The sequence below is a fragment of the Trichechus manatus genome, unplaced genomic scaffold (genome assembly GCF_000243295.1).
Source record: "Trichechus manatus latirostris isolate Lorelei unplaced genomic scaffold, TriManLat1.0 scaffold00020, whole genome shotgun sequence".
Lineage (NCBI taxonomy): Eukaryota > Metazoa > Chordata > Mammalia > Sirenia > Trichechidae > Trichechus > Trichechus manatus.
Window position 1 is genome coordinate 6,242,535 of NW_004443956.1, and position 16,191 is coordinate 6,258,725.

General features: G+C 40.7%; 1 protein-coding gene across 11 annotated transcripts in view; it reads left to right on the forward strand.

The window, feature by feature from the left end:
• The window catches only part of FOXP1 (forkhead box P1), a 686,938-nt gene that overhangs the window by 521,414 nt on the left and 149,333 nt on the right, over positions 1–16,191 (forward strand). For all 11 annotated transcript variants that reach the window (XM_023727893.1, XM_023727898.1, XM_023727897.1 and 8 more), the window contains one exon: positions 7,469–7,597. In XM_023727893.1, coding sequence (XP_023583661.1) covers positions 7,469–7,597 — 129 coding nt within the window. The remainder of the gene's footprint in view (positions 1–7,468; positions 7,598–16,191) is intronic.

Genomic DNA, 16,191 nt, shown 5'->3' on the forward strand with positions numbered 1-16,191 from the left:
ACCTTGGGTTCCCTATCACCAGCTTTCCTGTCCCCTTCTGCCTTCTAGTCCTTGTCCCTGGACTGCTGTGCCTCATTAGTCCCATTTTGTTTTATGGGGCTGTCCAATCGCATGGGATGACTTTTGACCCCACTGTGCTGACACTGGCAGATCCTGATTTGGAGCCAGAGCACAGTTGCACAATTCTATCCTTCCTCATCCCACTGCTCCAAGGGAGAAAGATGTGGCAGTCTGCTTCCATAAAGATTTACAGCCTTGGAAACTCTATGGGGCATTTCTGCTCTGTCGTATAGGTCGCTATAAGTCAAAATCTACTTGAGGCAAGTGAGTTTGTTTTTTGAGTTTTTATCTATGTGCATGTCTTTACAGTCTTTGTTAAATTTTAAAGTAAAAGAAAAGTGAGGAACATAAATAATAGGCATCATTGCTAAATTTTAAAGTAAAAGAAAAGTGAGGAACATAACTAATAGGCATCATTGCAGTAATAACCACCCTACACATAGCTTCAAGAACACAAGCTTATGTCAGTAAGGATATGTGAAACCCAGTATTGGAAGTTAATCTAGAAAATGGAGGTTCAGGCTGTTGGGAGACAGTGAAGAGCTTGCAGTGGTCCAGGGGCTGGAGAGGATGCCTTGTCATGGCCTCATCTCATCCCGCACATGGGGATGACACTGCCCGTGTGCCTTGTGTCCTTTTGCAGTTAGGACAGTGATGCTGACGGGGCACTTGGACTATTCCGTTTCCTGTCCTTTTTGATTTTCACCTGAGCACGCAATCAACGTTGGAATCCTGTAGGGACAGGGCTGTCTCTGCTCCACTTTTTCACCATGTCTATTTAGATACTGTCTCATAAACCTGTTTGCAAAGACTATGGAACATTTTAGGAACTCCACACAAATGCCCTCTCCAAATGTCAACTGTTACTGAAAGCCCCAAACACGTAGGCCACTTTGCCCAGCTGTCAGAACTCTGAGGGTGGATGATGCTACATAAGAACTTCTCCTTCTAGGTCACCAGTTCATATCCAGTATCCCAGTTGACGTGAGGTTTGCTGTTTGCCCTGCCTGCTTTGGGAGCCCAAGTCAAGAGAATTGACTCTACCAATAAATGGTCAGAGACCACACCCTTATTTGCAGTATCGTAGATTCAGCAGTAACTGGGCTGAAGAGACTGTTCAAGGCTCCCTAGTGATTTTTCATCTGGTCATTGGTTGTTGCCCCTGTATTTTAAAGTTTTGATAGAGAAAGTTGTTTTTTGTTTTGTTTTGTTTTATTTTTTGTTGTTGTTGGTTTTTACTTACAATACCAATGATGTGGCTCAGTGGTTTGCTGCAGTACTTTTTTTTGGGAGGGGAGAGGAGGGTACCTAATATTTGCACAATGACTAGAATCCCTCTTTGAGATAAGCTCACTTTTCCATTGTCCTGTTCAAACTACACACTTCTTTTGTAAATTTTATATATACAAATTTACAAATAGTGCTGTAGAATCGATTTTGACTCAGGGCAACCCCATGTGTGTCAAAGTAGAGCTGTGCTTCATTCATAGGGTTTTCAATGGCTGATTTTTCAGAAATCGATATCCAGGCCTTTCTTCTGAGGCATCTCTGGGTGGACTCGAGACTCCAGTCTTTCGGTTAGCAGTTGATTGTGATAACCATTTGCACCACTCAGGGATTCCAGACCCGTACACACACACACATTTTTGTGTTCCTTTTGGAGAACCAACTGTCTTTGAATGCTATTAATCCTGTAAGAATGCTCCTAGCACTTTCAGCCACTGTCATTCTCAAACCTTCTTTCCATTTTGCGCAGGAGTGATTGCTGTGCTAAAGCCAGGGGGTGATGGAGCTTCCCTGCATTCTCAGTCTGAGGTCTTGCTCCAGAACGATTTGTCAGATTGTGTTAGATGATGAGCACTCATGTTGAGATGGTAGCTGGTTGCTGGAGTTGAATCACGATAGCAAATTAGTTTAGAGGGGAAAAAAAAAGACTCTCTAGATGGACTTAAAGTATATGTAGCGAATGAGAACTAAAGGCGAGAACTTGACTTTACTCAGCTTCCCATGCTGCTTTTTCTTGCTAGCTTGTCCCCCCAGCCCATATGTGCAGTGACTGTTGATGAGCCCGTGAAATTATCTGAGACGCAGGTTTGATCTTGAGGGGTGGGGTGAGTCCAGGAAAAGAAATTAGAGGAAGGCTGACTGACTCAGACCAGCCTTTAAGCTGGAAATGTGACAGCTTCTCAGGGCAGACAGGAAACAACCAGTCTTCTCAGCTGGCTAATAAGGCACACGCTATCTTTTATTCTGAGGGTGTTCAGGACCTAACACCAGTTGAGGTGATTAGCCCTGAACTGCTATAAATTACCTCTAAAGAAACACATATTAAAAGTTTGCAAACAGGTTCTAAAGGAGCACGTATGTTTTCTTTTCACATCCCAGTCCCTTTTCAGAAAATCAAAATTGAGTTTGATCTTCAAGAACAAGTAATGAAGCAGTTGGACCTTTTAGGCCCTTGCTTCTTAGTTAAATTCTAAAATTGTTATGAGGAACTGCTTGAAAAGATTTGTTGATGTAAAGTCGTGTCCGGGGGAATCACTGAGGATCTCAGAATACAGATAGCAACTTAAGACAGGGCTTGGCAAACTCTTCCTGTAAAGGGCCACCTAGGAAGTATTTTAGGCTTTACAAGCCAACACAGTCTCTCTCTCAAGAACTTATGAAGGCAGCCATAGATAGTATGTGAGTGAGTGAGCATGGCTGTGTTCCAATAAACCTTTATTTGTGGACACCGAAATCTGAGTTCCATTTAATTTTCACATGTCACAAGATACTGTTCTTTTTTAAAATTTCTTCCCCCAACTATTTATAAAAGTAAACACTATTGTTATCTCACTGGCTGAACAAAAACAGGTGATGGGGTGGATTTGGTTCAAGGTCACAGTAGTTCGCTGATCCGTGACCTAAGACATTCCAGTTAGGCATATTTTTTGAAGACCTCCAATTATTAATCCTTATCTCAAGCCTCGTCAACAAGTATGATAAAAACCAAACCAAACATGTTGCTGTTAAGCCGATTCCAACTCATAGCGACCCTAGAGGACAGAGTAGAACTACCCCATAGTGTTTCCAGGGCGCAGCTGGTGGATTTGAACTGCCAACCTTTTGGTTAGCAGCCATATCATTTAATCGCTATGCCACCAAATATGATATGTGAGAAATTTTATAAAGATTTTCCCCATCTACTAGCTTACTTTATGTGTGTGTGCTTCCTCAAGCCATATTTTGTAGAAACTTTTTGATGTTTCTTAAAATATGGTAAACATGTTTTTGAGCATTGGCTATCCTGATAGACATGCAAAACAGAGGGGTACCTGGCCACTGAAAGGTAAAACACCTGCTATGAACTTAACATGTAAGTAGCTCAAAAGTCATAAACATGTTAATATAAAACCTAATTTGTAAACAACAAATGGCACTTGTTTACAAGGAATATGAAGGCCTGATGAGAATGAAGTAATCATGAACCAATCAAACAGAAGGTGTGTTAAAAATGTCCAGATCCTGTTAGCACAGGAGCCTGGCCTGCCTCACTGGCAACCAAGCATTTGTCCTCTTGGCTCTCTCTGAGGACACAGAGCTGGTGTGGACCATGGCATGCTCCCCATAAGATGACCTCCAGTGGGACACACAGGGCAGCCGAGGCAGAGAGGGAGACCAGCTCATCCATGATGGAGGTAGTGCATGCCTTCCAGCCCTTCCCCGTTAACCAGACCAGTTGCCGCCGAGTCAGTTCCGACTCCTGGTGACCCCATGTGTGTCAGAGCAGAACTGTGCTCCGTAGGGTTTCTGATTTTTCAGAAGTAAATCACCAGGCCTTTTCTTCCAAGGTACCTCTGGTTGGACTCAAACCTTTCAGTTGGTAGTGAACTGTGTTAACCGTTCCCACCACTCAGGGCCTCCTTCTCCTGTTAGCTCACATTTGTTTTAGCTTGCTGAAGGAAAATAAATGTGAGTGTGTTCAATAGAGCTGGTTTTATCAGCCACCTCTGCTCTATAACGCCCTCAAACCTTGTCTTTACTGTAACCCCAGCCTAGCACTCAAATACGGCAAGTACCAGACAATTGTCACATCTGTTATAAAGATGGGTTGACTCAACCCAGCCCAGGAACCACCACCAAGAGTAAAATGTCTCCAGAGATGGGATTGGTCCTTCTAGGTCATTTACATTAGCAGTTGGTATGGAATTTGAGTCAAAGTTGATCCTTTTTAAAAGAGAACTTCTTTCATTTATTCATATTCTCATATGCCCTCACCCCACCCCACACTCAAACACGCAAACCCATATTTGCACACCTTATTAGTATATGTCCAAAGAATCCAATTTCTCTTCAGATAGGATATGTTCAGGAACCTTTCTCCAAATGTGATTGCGATACTGTTATAAAAATAAGAAAAATCCATCCTCACTCCTCAGTTTTATTGGAACAAAGATAATCTCTGAGGTTCAGGCAGTGAAGTCTGAGATGAAAGAGACGTGAATCTGATTTCGATGCATGTCACAGGTTAAAAAAAAGCTATCACGTAAACATGTATGAGAAACACATAGTGAACATAGGTTTCTGGAGGAATTTCCGGAAGGAATCCCATTAGTCATTCCAGATTTTCCAGTGACCAACACTGAATATGACCATAACGATTTTAGACTTTCTCCAAATCCTAGATACCAGCGATTTGTGTTACAATACCTGAATCCATAGTCTTGTACACTAAGAAGCATTCCTTTCTCTTCTTTTTTATTTATTTTTTTGTTTTGTTTTTAATGACAACTTAAAATCTAGATTACAGTGATTTATATGTCATGGAAATTAGAAAAGAAAATACCTTTCAGTGTTTGGTTTCAAAGCATTTTATAAATTCTAATAAATCAAGTTTTAAAACTCTTGCTGAGATGTTAGATGATCACTCTTTTTTTTTTTCCTCTCTCTCTATATTCTTGGTAACACTTTCTTCCAGTTTTGTTACCATACTCATGATAAGGCCAGTAAATTATTATGGAATAATTTATAACAATTCATATCAGAATGAATAATTCTTTACACTAGTATTATCTCTCCATCCCAAATATTTGAAGTTATCTTACCAGTTTGCATTCATTTTGGGGCAGAAAATTGTAGGTCAGTTTGCACATCTTTGCCTTGTATTCATCTTTCTTGAGTGGTCTGACTAAAACTTCCCTTGTGTTCAAACAACTTCCTCAACATCTTCTGCCTGTTTCTGCCTTGCTCTATTTTAGTATTAAATATATGTCGTCTCTCTTCCCCATAGTATCTTTCTTTGCATCATCCTGTCGCTGTCAACTACATCCCCGCTGTCTGTCTGCCTTTCTAGCTAGCAGCCAAACCCTTCCTTGCTGATCAGTCCATTACTCTGGGAACTCTGACGGTGGCACTTAAAATATATAACAGTTCCCTTTCCTGCATTAAAAAGCCATAAAACCTTCATGTGAAATAGCTAAGGGAACATATATAGTAGGAGGAGAGGCTTTTGCTCCTGCAGGCACCTCGCAAAGGGGACTATTTTTCTTACATGATATAAATGAAATCTTCGCTCTGCCCACTTTTACACCTACGCATGTACTGAGCGTCTCCAAGGAGACAAGGAAACCCGGAGTCCAGTGATGGTGAATTCTCCACTGAGACAGCCGGCTGGAGTCTCAGGCAACTCTCCCAGGCGTCTTGGCTTCCAGATGCCCCTCTCAGCCAGCCCCTTTTCTCGAGGCTCTTCCAGGCTGGCTCTCTCGAACATGTCTCTCCCTTCACAGACGAAATAGCCTGTGCATTACATCTGAAGGGATGGTTGTGGTGAGTTCAGTAGGCAGAAGGCCTCCCTGGGAGAAGGAAGGTGGGTGGGGCAGGGAGGTGGGATAGGAGGGTTCCACCTTTCCCGAAGTCTTCTCTGTCACTCGTTTATCTGTGCTTCTGTTTCATTGTCTTTCTTCACGCGTCCTAAACACAAAGGCACCGCTCAACCTAACAAAGTGTCTTAAAAATATTCGTTGCTACAATAGTACGGTTATGAGCCTGGTTTAATGAGCTTGCCCTTTTAGGAGAAGTACTGCTGTTGCCGATTCGACATTTCTAGGTCCCCTCTCGTGAACAATAATCCTGTTGACCACTCTATTTTCCCTTTTTCCTGAGTTCAATGCACAGCAATCCCGGGCCATCTTTCCTTTCCTCCACTGCACCACGGTCACTGTAAGGTTTCTTGCAACTATGCACGTTTTTTGTTTTCTTACATAAATGAAGCCCCTGTTCCCCTTTGAAGACCAGACAACCATCATGAGTCCATTATGGGCACATTCTAAGGCTACAATATTTGATTCTTTTGATCTGTTGACCACATCTGTGTGTGCATCTTTGATTGGGGCACACATAATTAGCTACCATATAGAAATTGGTATCGATATAACCCCCAAGAAATCTTCATTTTGTCTCTAGACTATAAATACATCATTTAATAAGCATTCTTGACACCTCTTCTATGTGTACGTTCTTGATTGTCAGGTGAGTGGACTCAAGAAAACCTAACTTTTCATCTGATTTTCTACAGAAAATTTCATTATTCTCCTGCTAATCCTGTTGCCCTCTTTGGTAAGGTAGCTAGCCATTATTTTTGGTCAATTCTTTGACAGTGACAGTCTTCACGAGGGATCATTGATGGCACTTTTTTTTTCTTTTCTACTAGAACTTTTCAAGAAGTTTGATCAGTTATCTGTTCTTCACTTTGGAGGACGCTCCTGTTTTCCTTTTGCTTTAGCTCCAATTCATACCACCTCCCCAGCTTCTACCTTTAAACAACCAACCTATGTTATAAACTTGAAAGAGTCATTTGTAGTGGACATAACGAGTTTCGTTCAAAGTTGCATAACATGCTCTTTAAGATGACCAGAGATCATATTTGCTAACATTTTCTCTTACATAGTCCATTGATGTTATCCAAGGTATGTATCATCTGTTTGGCTCTTTCTTCCCAAATGATCTTCTCCATAGTGTAATGCTTTAACTGTGGTCCACCTCTTAGTTCTTCCTCTTTATTTGGACTTAGATGGAGTAAGTGTTCCTTTCAACTCAAGCTCCCCAGGTCCCCCCGGCCTCTCTTGCCATCCTTCCTCAAAGTTCCACTTACTCACACTTGTTTTGTGTCAGATTTTTGGTAGGAAGATAGTATCTGCTTAGATGAGTTGCTGTGCCCACAGCACTGTGGATGAAATCGGCCAAATCTAAGAAAAATGTAAACAAACTCTGGAAAGTTGTCCAACTGTGACTGGTGGGAAGTTTTGTTTGCCTGGAAATGGGAAAGTCAGGATCCAATCCTGAAGTGTACATCCTGGAATCCTTTTTTTGAACGAGGCCCCTCAGCCTTTGTAGTAACACAAATGGTTTTCTTTGTTTTTCCTTCCAGGCACTTCAAGTGGCAAGACAGCTCCTTCTTCAGCAGCAGCAGCAGCAACAACAGCAGCAGCAGCAGCAGCAGCAGCAAGTTAGTGGATTAAAATCCCCCAAGAGGAATGACAAACAACCAGCCCTTCAGGTACCAATTCTTTTTTTTAAATGACCATGATACACTTTGGGGTAGCTGAGAAGTAATTCAAAAGTGAATTGTTGAGGATTGAAATCATACAAGAGACTCTTCTGCAGAAGGTACACTTTTAGTTTACCAGCAGAGCATGACATTTTGGGGAAAATGTCTGTTTGACCAAACGTTTTGTTGTTGGGAGTAAGAAGATTTACTAATTAGACAATGTAATAGGAAAATAAGGAGCCCTGGTGGCGCAGTGATTAAAAGTTTGACTGCCAACCAAAAGGTTGGCGGTTCGAATCTACCAGCTGCTCCTTGGAAACCTTGTGGGGCAGTTCTACTCTGTCCTGTGGGGTCATTATGAGTCGGAATCGACTCAGCAGCACCTAACAACAACAACAATAGGAGAATGAGTGGTTGCAGGTATTGGGTTACTTAACAGGCAGTGTAGGTTGTCAATGAGAAAAAAAGGTCAGAGTACTCAAGTATGTCACCTCATTCTCTCATGGTGAGTGTAGAAATGGAACACACACACATTTTATTGCAGTGGTTCTCAACTGGGGGCAATTCTGTGCTCCAAGGGACATTTGGCAATTTTTGATTATCACACTAGAGGATGGAGGTACCATTGACAGCTGATAGGTAGAGGCCAGGGATGCTGCTAACCACCCTACAATGCTCAGTAAAACCTCCCAACAAAGAAATATCCAGCCCAAAATGGAATTGAGAAACTGCTTTATAGGAGCTGAGGAGGCTATGATACAGTGAATATCATGCCTGGTGATAAATATAATAAATACCTTGTTCTTCAGTGAAGGTTTTCAGAATGTTTTGTGAACCATTAGTGTAAAATAAGAACAATGTTTATGTAAAGATACTGAGAAAAGCTTGTTTTAGTGACTTCTCATTTCAGACATATTGAGGGCGGGGTGTAGTAGAGTAGAAGAAAGAGTGAGTTCATAAAAATTTAATTTGGGTTTTCAACTTAGAGCCTAAAATTGTAATAGAAATTTGGAAGAAACTTAGTGGTTTCATGCTTATATCCAAGGGTGGACACATGTAGCTGTTAGGTGGCTCACCTACCTTCATAGCTGAGGGTGAGCATCCCCAAAATGGGAGACAAGTTTCTCGCACTAGAAATTTTGTAACAGAATGAGTAAATGGTAATTGATGGGTAAAACTTCGTGCCAGTTAATTTGATCACAAGGTCAGCTCAACTTCTAGCTTGTGTTGATTTGTCACAGGTCAGGGTGAACCAATATCAATATCCAGATTATCTTGCCAAACAATCCTAGATCTTGAGCACCAAGTTCTAGTCCCTCTACAGCTACTTGGGAAACTGTCCCTCTCCAGGGAATGTTCAGCACAATACTGACACTTTACTGGGACAGTGGAATGACAATGTATATTGTTTACTAACACTTCCGAAAACAGTTGTTTGGTACACCATCACCGGTCCGTATGCCTTTTAACGTGTTTGAGTGCTGGGGCCATTTTTAATGAGGTACAGTGCCATGGAGGTCCTGTGTCAGGTGCTATAAGAAGTGCTTTGTTGTGCAGATGTCTTAAGAACAGCTCTGGAAGATGAAATATGACTGTGTTGACCTTTTAGCTGTGAGCTTATTTGTCAGGATTCAAATAAGTTGAAAGGATCAAACCGAACAGTTTACGTAGTCAGACTGGGAATTGTGTTTCAGAGGTCAGCAGTGGAGGCCACATTGCAGATTCCATAACATAGCCAATTGTTGGTACATATTAAAGTGCTGGGGCATCTCCTGCAGACAGAGACACAATTAAAATTCTAATTTATTAATGTATACAGGGAGCTATCCCAGCCTGTCACTCAGTGATTCAAATGACTGCCCATTCTTTTTGCCTCACTCCTGGAGCTCTCCAGCCTTAATAATACTGTGAGTCCCCTTGAATTTAACAGACCTCAAGTACATTGGAAAATGACAATGTATTATTAGGGGGACAATCTTAAATATAGCAGAGCTTTGGTTGGAGATAGTAAAAAGAAAAAAATACATACTCAATCTGTCTGATCACACTGCTCTTCAGTATTGAATATCGTTTGTGTTTTTTTTTCTTTTTTTTTATAGTAGACTTACATTTCCTCATACTTGCTTTTTAAAACATATGGCGTTTTTAGGTGACTTCTTTTCCAGGATGAACGAAGTTCTTTTAGGGCTAAATATATGAGGTAAAGTTCCAAGGGATTTCCTTTTGAGGGCTATTTTTCTTATTGCCTGTCCGAAAATTTTTAGGCATCACACAGACAAGTATGATACAGAGGGCTTCATTTTTTTTTTTTTTTTCCCCGTGTCAAGGACAGTGTCAAAACCAACCTAACACATTCTGCTGAGCCCTTCAGTCTGGGTAAAAAGTAGGGGAAGAGGGGATAATCTTGAATGCTGGCTTTGCTAAAGAAGATGTCTTGAGTCCCTTCCCACCCCATAAGTGGAGGAGTTGATAAGCAGAGAATTTAGACCAGCTTTAAGAGTTGGTTGGTTGGGGGGAAAGAAAAAGAAATTAAAAAAAAAAAAGAATTCGTTGACTGGTGTGTATGTGTGTATGTGAGAGAGAGAGAGACTATTGCTGAATGTCTCCGTGCTGTCAGATAGGGCCATGTGAATTTAGTAAGCTTTCTTAGGTTGGCTGGCCTTCCACAAATGGGAGTTACTAACCTAGGCAACATGCTGTGTTATCTCATTATAAAAATACGCATATAGACTTGGTGATTCACTAAGGGAATAACCTTCACATTTAATGTATCTTGCCATACCACGTCCTCACTGGGACACCTCAGCCAGAGTGGCTCTGGAATGAAAGGGAGGTTCTACAGTACATCCTAACCGTGTTCATGGCTGATCTTCTCACCCATCATCACTACAGAGACAGACCTATTTTAGCAAATTTCAGATCTTCTGCATAGAGGAAGGCTTGACAGGGAAGGAGGATTTGATCTGCTGATAGCTTGAGGGAAAAAAAAAAAAAAGAAACCTAAATCCCCAAATATACTGTGACTCATATTTTAAGCATATCTCACACTTCCCCACTTTATGTTTGGCAGCGATCTCCAGTTTCACAGGCTGATGATACAAACAAAAGAAAATGGAAAGTTAGAGGAGGCTGTGAGTGGTTACTCGATAGAGATCAGAAAATGTAGTCAAACATCCCCAACTTGGACTAATTTCAGGGAGACTAGAGTAAATAGGGGAGAAATGCTACTTGTTGTGGATACGCAGGCTAAACCAAATCTGAGTTGGTTGCATTGCTGGGTGAGGTTGTGGTTTATAATGAAGACATTAATTGGGAATGGATATTGCTTCTGAAGTTCTCAAAAAAGATCTGCTCAGTAACTGAAATTGCCCCTTTTTTTGGCCTGTTAATTAGCTTTGCAATTTTTTTTTTTTATGAATGATACAGAAAAAATTGAAAATTGAGCCCCATTGTAAATTTGAAATGAGTATGATCTGAATTAATCAAATTCAACTTGGAACATATTATAAAACAGCCATAATGTGCAGTGCATTTTGCTGGTGCTCGTAAGATATGAAGTGGTCAAGGATACAGATCATGCCTTCAGGATGCTTATGAATTGTAGAAGAATTAGTTGGGTTTTGCTGCAAAAAGAAAATTATATGTGAGTGAAAATAGTAGGCTTGCTTTTATAAATATTTATATACTTTTGAAGATTGCTTAAACAAGTGAAATAAATGCTTAACGGTGCAGGTGTGCCCGTCACCTCAGAAACGTGTAACTTTACTGGCTGAAGATTAATTTGTGAGTAGATGAGCAATTTTATTGATCAAAATCTGGAACTTTGACCACCATTTCTGGGTAGTAATTCATTTTGGTTCTTTAAGCATTTTAGTCGTTGGCACGAATACATAAACTGGAAGGAAATCAAATGACACATTTTCTCCTAAGAAAGTAAGAGTACGTGTGTATTCTGGCAGCGTGAAAGTTAGGAAAGAAAGTAAACCTTGTGTGTTACTTGCAGTGGAAAGCTGACCAGTCTCAGGCCATCCATAAAGAATTTGAACTTGAAGCCAGTCATCTGATAGTTCTCCCTTCTGCCTATCCCCTTCCTTCCAAGGGTATATGATGTGCAAGCACCTCACACAGGAGGCCGTTTGACTGCAAGGAAGGGTAGTGAAATCCACTGTAAGGTCAGCCTTTCAATCCCGTTGGGAACTCAGGATTATAATGAGGGCTCCTGCTTTAAGTGGAGAAGGTTAAAATACAAGATTCGGCAGGTGTTTTTTAGCATTTTTATTTGCAGTTATATAAAACGTGCTTTAGGCAGCATTTTTGCCTTACATTAATGCCACATACAATCTTAGTACCTTGTATCATTTCCACATTATTCACTAAGGAGTCAGTTGGTAAGAGGAAACTACAGTTTTTTATTGTAGATAGTGAAATGGAATGGTTTTGAAATACTTAACCTTAAAAAATATCCCTACGCACTGAATTAGTAAAGTGGATAATTCAGGAGATAAAGGCAAACTATTACATTTAAATGTCTGAACTTAACGTTGTCTACAATTGGCATCCCTGGTACTGAACAAATATGAAACGTTGAAATTTCAGTACCTTTTGAGATGTCATTGCTATCATATGACTTTAGAGGATCCCCAAATCCTAAAAATAACACTTGATAAGAAACAGTAAAATAGAAAGGACACTTTAAAAATGGCCATTAAGTCTTTTCGGATCATACACTCCATGAAAAACACGGTGGCGGTGACCCCTCCTCCCAGAAAAATGCACATACGCACAGCATTCCCATCCACTTGTAGGAGTTTCCCGAACCTTCCAGAAGTTCATCTTGGAGCCTGGGTTAAATACTCCTGCTTAGTATTTTTTTTTTTCCTAAAATACTGTGTTTTGCCCATGCCTCCAAAATTCTGATGTGAGTTGTGAACATAGTAGGTTAGTTTTTTGCTATTTCACCTTCAGCTACATATAGGTGACCTTGTGTCCCAGGCTGCGCAGGAAAGCCCCGGTCTATACCTGTTGACTGGGTGTATTTATTAATAATTGCCCCTCTCAATCTCAAAAATATCTCATTTTGGACATTTAATTATATGGTCAGTGTATGTGTATCTAAACATTCAAATGAAAATGTGACACTAATAATTCATGTGTAAGCATGTCTGTCACCATATGCAAAATGTGGTAGATAATTAATGTTTATTAAGTGCTTAGTATGTGCCAGGCACTGTGCAAACCCTTTATATAGGCTCTGTCATTCAAGCCGCAGAAGGACTGTATGGTATAGGAAATACCTATCATTAAACCATCTTCTGAACAGGGAAAATTGAAACTTACAGAGGGTCAGTGACTTGCCACAGAGCACAAGGTGACTGCACCAGAATGGAAGCCAGTGTTTTTAAGGACCACCGGTAACCATTACGCCATGAAGAAGTTAATGATTGCCTCTCCTTCCATACATTCTTACTCAGCACCTACTGAGTGCCAGTACTTCCCATAAATATGCAAATGATTGTATTTTCCGTATTACAGGCAAAAATAAAATGAAACCAACAAAATCCAGTTCCACTGTAAATATCTGGATTTCGATTAAGAGGACTAAGATCTGCATAATTATCCTAATTTCAGCCTTCTCTTTGCGCATGTGTTTGCAGGTACATATATCACAGCGGTGAGCGATAGCAAAGTTATTTCTGAGTCTCAAGTGTGAAGTGGTCTTACGAGCTTCCGTGTGTTGGAATAGTATGTTATAGTCATTTTCGGGGCTAAGAGGTGGGCAGGGACAAGGGAAAAAAACGTACTTGACTGGTCAAAAATGTGTAAATTGCTGACAAAGTGACACATGTAATTAAGAGCGCTCCAACCATTTTACCTCGTGGTTTACACCTCCAGTGTTGAAAAAGAGAGCGGCTCCCACCTCGCTAATTACCGTTATCACCGAAATGCTAGGGTTGGCGTCATTAGTTCCATGTGCATTTAATTAGAGGAAGGCTGAAATTGGATTTAACTTATTACTTTTTCATGGATCACTTTCTTGTCATCGCTTCAAATTGGATTGCAGCCCCAGGTAACTAATTATGAGAGCCACAGGATCAAGAGTGAAAAAAAAAGGTAATTAGGAATAACACTGTCGGACCCTTGCTGGTCGTCCACTTGTGCTTTGGAGAGAAAAAAAAACACACGAGCTGTATTTTGTAGTATTACAGATCAGGGGAGTTAGAGGTACGTATGGTTGCTAGGCATCATGGGAGTCTGTCACCACCTATGGTGGTTTCTGTGATATACAGCTGAGTTGAAGTTGTCGAATCGACATGGTTCCACAATCAGCTCCCTAATACCTAGATTAAACTTGTAAAAGCAACAGATTGGTTGTAGGTATGAGGCATCTCAACAACTGTGTAGTCTGGGGGCCTCACATACATGATTACAACAAAGCTGTCAAGATGCCTCTGAGCCAAAGTACAGAGTATTTTAAGTACAGGGAGTTAGAATTTAATGAACATATTAATGTTCCAGAAGCATCATTCATATCTGACAGGAAGACATATCAGTCAGCACAACAGTAAGGTTTAGGGTTTATATATCGGGAATTTTTGTCAAAGTTTCCAGCATACCGTGATGTTCAGACCATTTACGTTGCTTCTGGGTTTTTTTTGTTTTTTTCTTTTTTTCTTCCCTCCCCCTAGATGTTGTGGATAGGCTTGTTGAGGTCCTGTTTCTCTTGCTGCCCCCATCAAAAATACTTTAAAACAAATTATATTGTTTCCATGTGCAGAGCAGAATTCAGAACTGCAAGCAATCAATTTTATTGACATCGTCTGAAAAAACGTTGATGATAGTTGGAGGATGTAAAAGGATTGGATTTTTAAAGTCTCCAGTACCAAGTGTGGCAAAAAAAAATTCAAATGTAATCTCGTTACTCAAAAAAAAAAAAAAGGTCATGTGAGTTAGAGTCTCCTATAAGGAGATTCTTCTTTCATAGCCTGTGATAGCATGATGAGATATATTGGTGTCTAGCCTCTTGCTTCCCTTTGAAGGGAGAAACAGCCTCTTGGTTTCCCACTGAAGTGAAATCACCAAGCAAAGAAGGCTAGAGTTTCCTTAAGTTGTTTAAAACTGGTTTTAATGTTCTGTTAATGTAAGCAAATAATCATGATTCAGTCTTGGGTGACTTTCGAGCCTGGGTGAGGGAGGCTTGCTCATTATTTCCCACGCGAGGGGAGAAGAGACCACGATGGGCCCACCCGACACAGGCCGCCCGCCACACAGTCATTCCCAAAGTGATAAAATAGTGTTCCTGGAATTATGAGCCCTTTTCCTGTGTGAATGTTCTGAGCAAAAATCCAACAATCAAAATAGTAATCATCAAGTCTGATGCAGAAAATTAAAGCTTTTTTTTTTTCTCCTTTTAACATCTTAAGTTGATTTAGAATTTTTGTACACAGTGTTTGTCTGTGGTTGAAAGGGGGCACACCGAGGTCAAGTGATGTAGTGTTTTCCATTTTTCCATATGAGTCTCGCAGTGTGATAAAAGCAAACTCCTTTATTTTCTAAGTCTGCAGGAATTTCTGATGAAGTGCAGAGGTCACGTTCTCTGTCAATTTGAGTAGCCAGCATTTTTTAACTACTGTTTTTTCTTCCTTTTGGTGTTTCTTTTCTCCCCTGCCCCCACCCCTGTACAAACCGGGGCCCTGTTCTGACACATACGCGGTGAAGTCCTCCAATCTGAAACTCATTAGCACACAGCATTGGACCCTGTCCAGTGGTTAGAAAATTTCCTGAAGCCTAGAATAACAGCATTTGGTGTAAGCACCATGGACCAGAAGTGACAATGGGGGTAGTTGCACTTCCCTGGCGCCTTGCCCGTTAGGAAAGCCAGCTTGACCGCACAACTCAGTGAGACGAAGGTCATATATATGGGATGGGGTGGAAAAGTTTGGGCCTTAGAGAAGTAGCTTCTGAAATCACAAGGTGATACCTTTTTTCCCTCCTAAGCTTATTATTCCGATTGGGTTGGAGGTATTTTTCAGTATTAGCTGATGGAACATGAAAGCAAGTCATTAGAAAAATAAAATGAAAGCAAATTTCTACAAGATAATATTCATTTCTGTAACTACTTGTATTGCAGGACCTATGGATTTCATTCATTCATGCATGCATTTATTCATTCAGACTTTATTTATGGAACCTCACAATACCCAGGTGCTGTAACCAAGATGCAACTCCTACCCTAACATTAGAAAAAATGATGCAATGGGTCAAGATAATTTAAAGCAGATTTTAAAACAGAAAACGAATCTCAGAAAGATAATTTAACAAAAAACAAAAACCAAACCCATTGCCATTGAGTCCATTCTGACTCGTAGCGACCCTACAGGACATAGTAGAACTGCCCCATAGGATTTCCAAGGAGCAATTGGTGGATTCAGACTGCCAACCTTTTGAGCTCTTAACAACCGATAGCAAATACTTATATAGTACTTACTACGAGCCATCTGGAGCCCTGGTGGAATGGTGGTTAAGAGCCTAGGCTGCTAATGAAAAGGTCGGCGGTTCGAATCCACCAGCCACTCCTTGGAAACCCTATGAGGCAGTTCTACTAT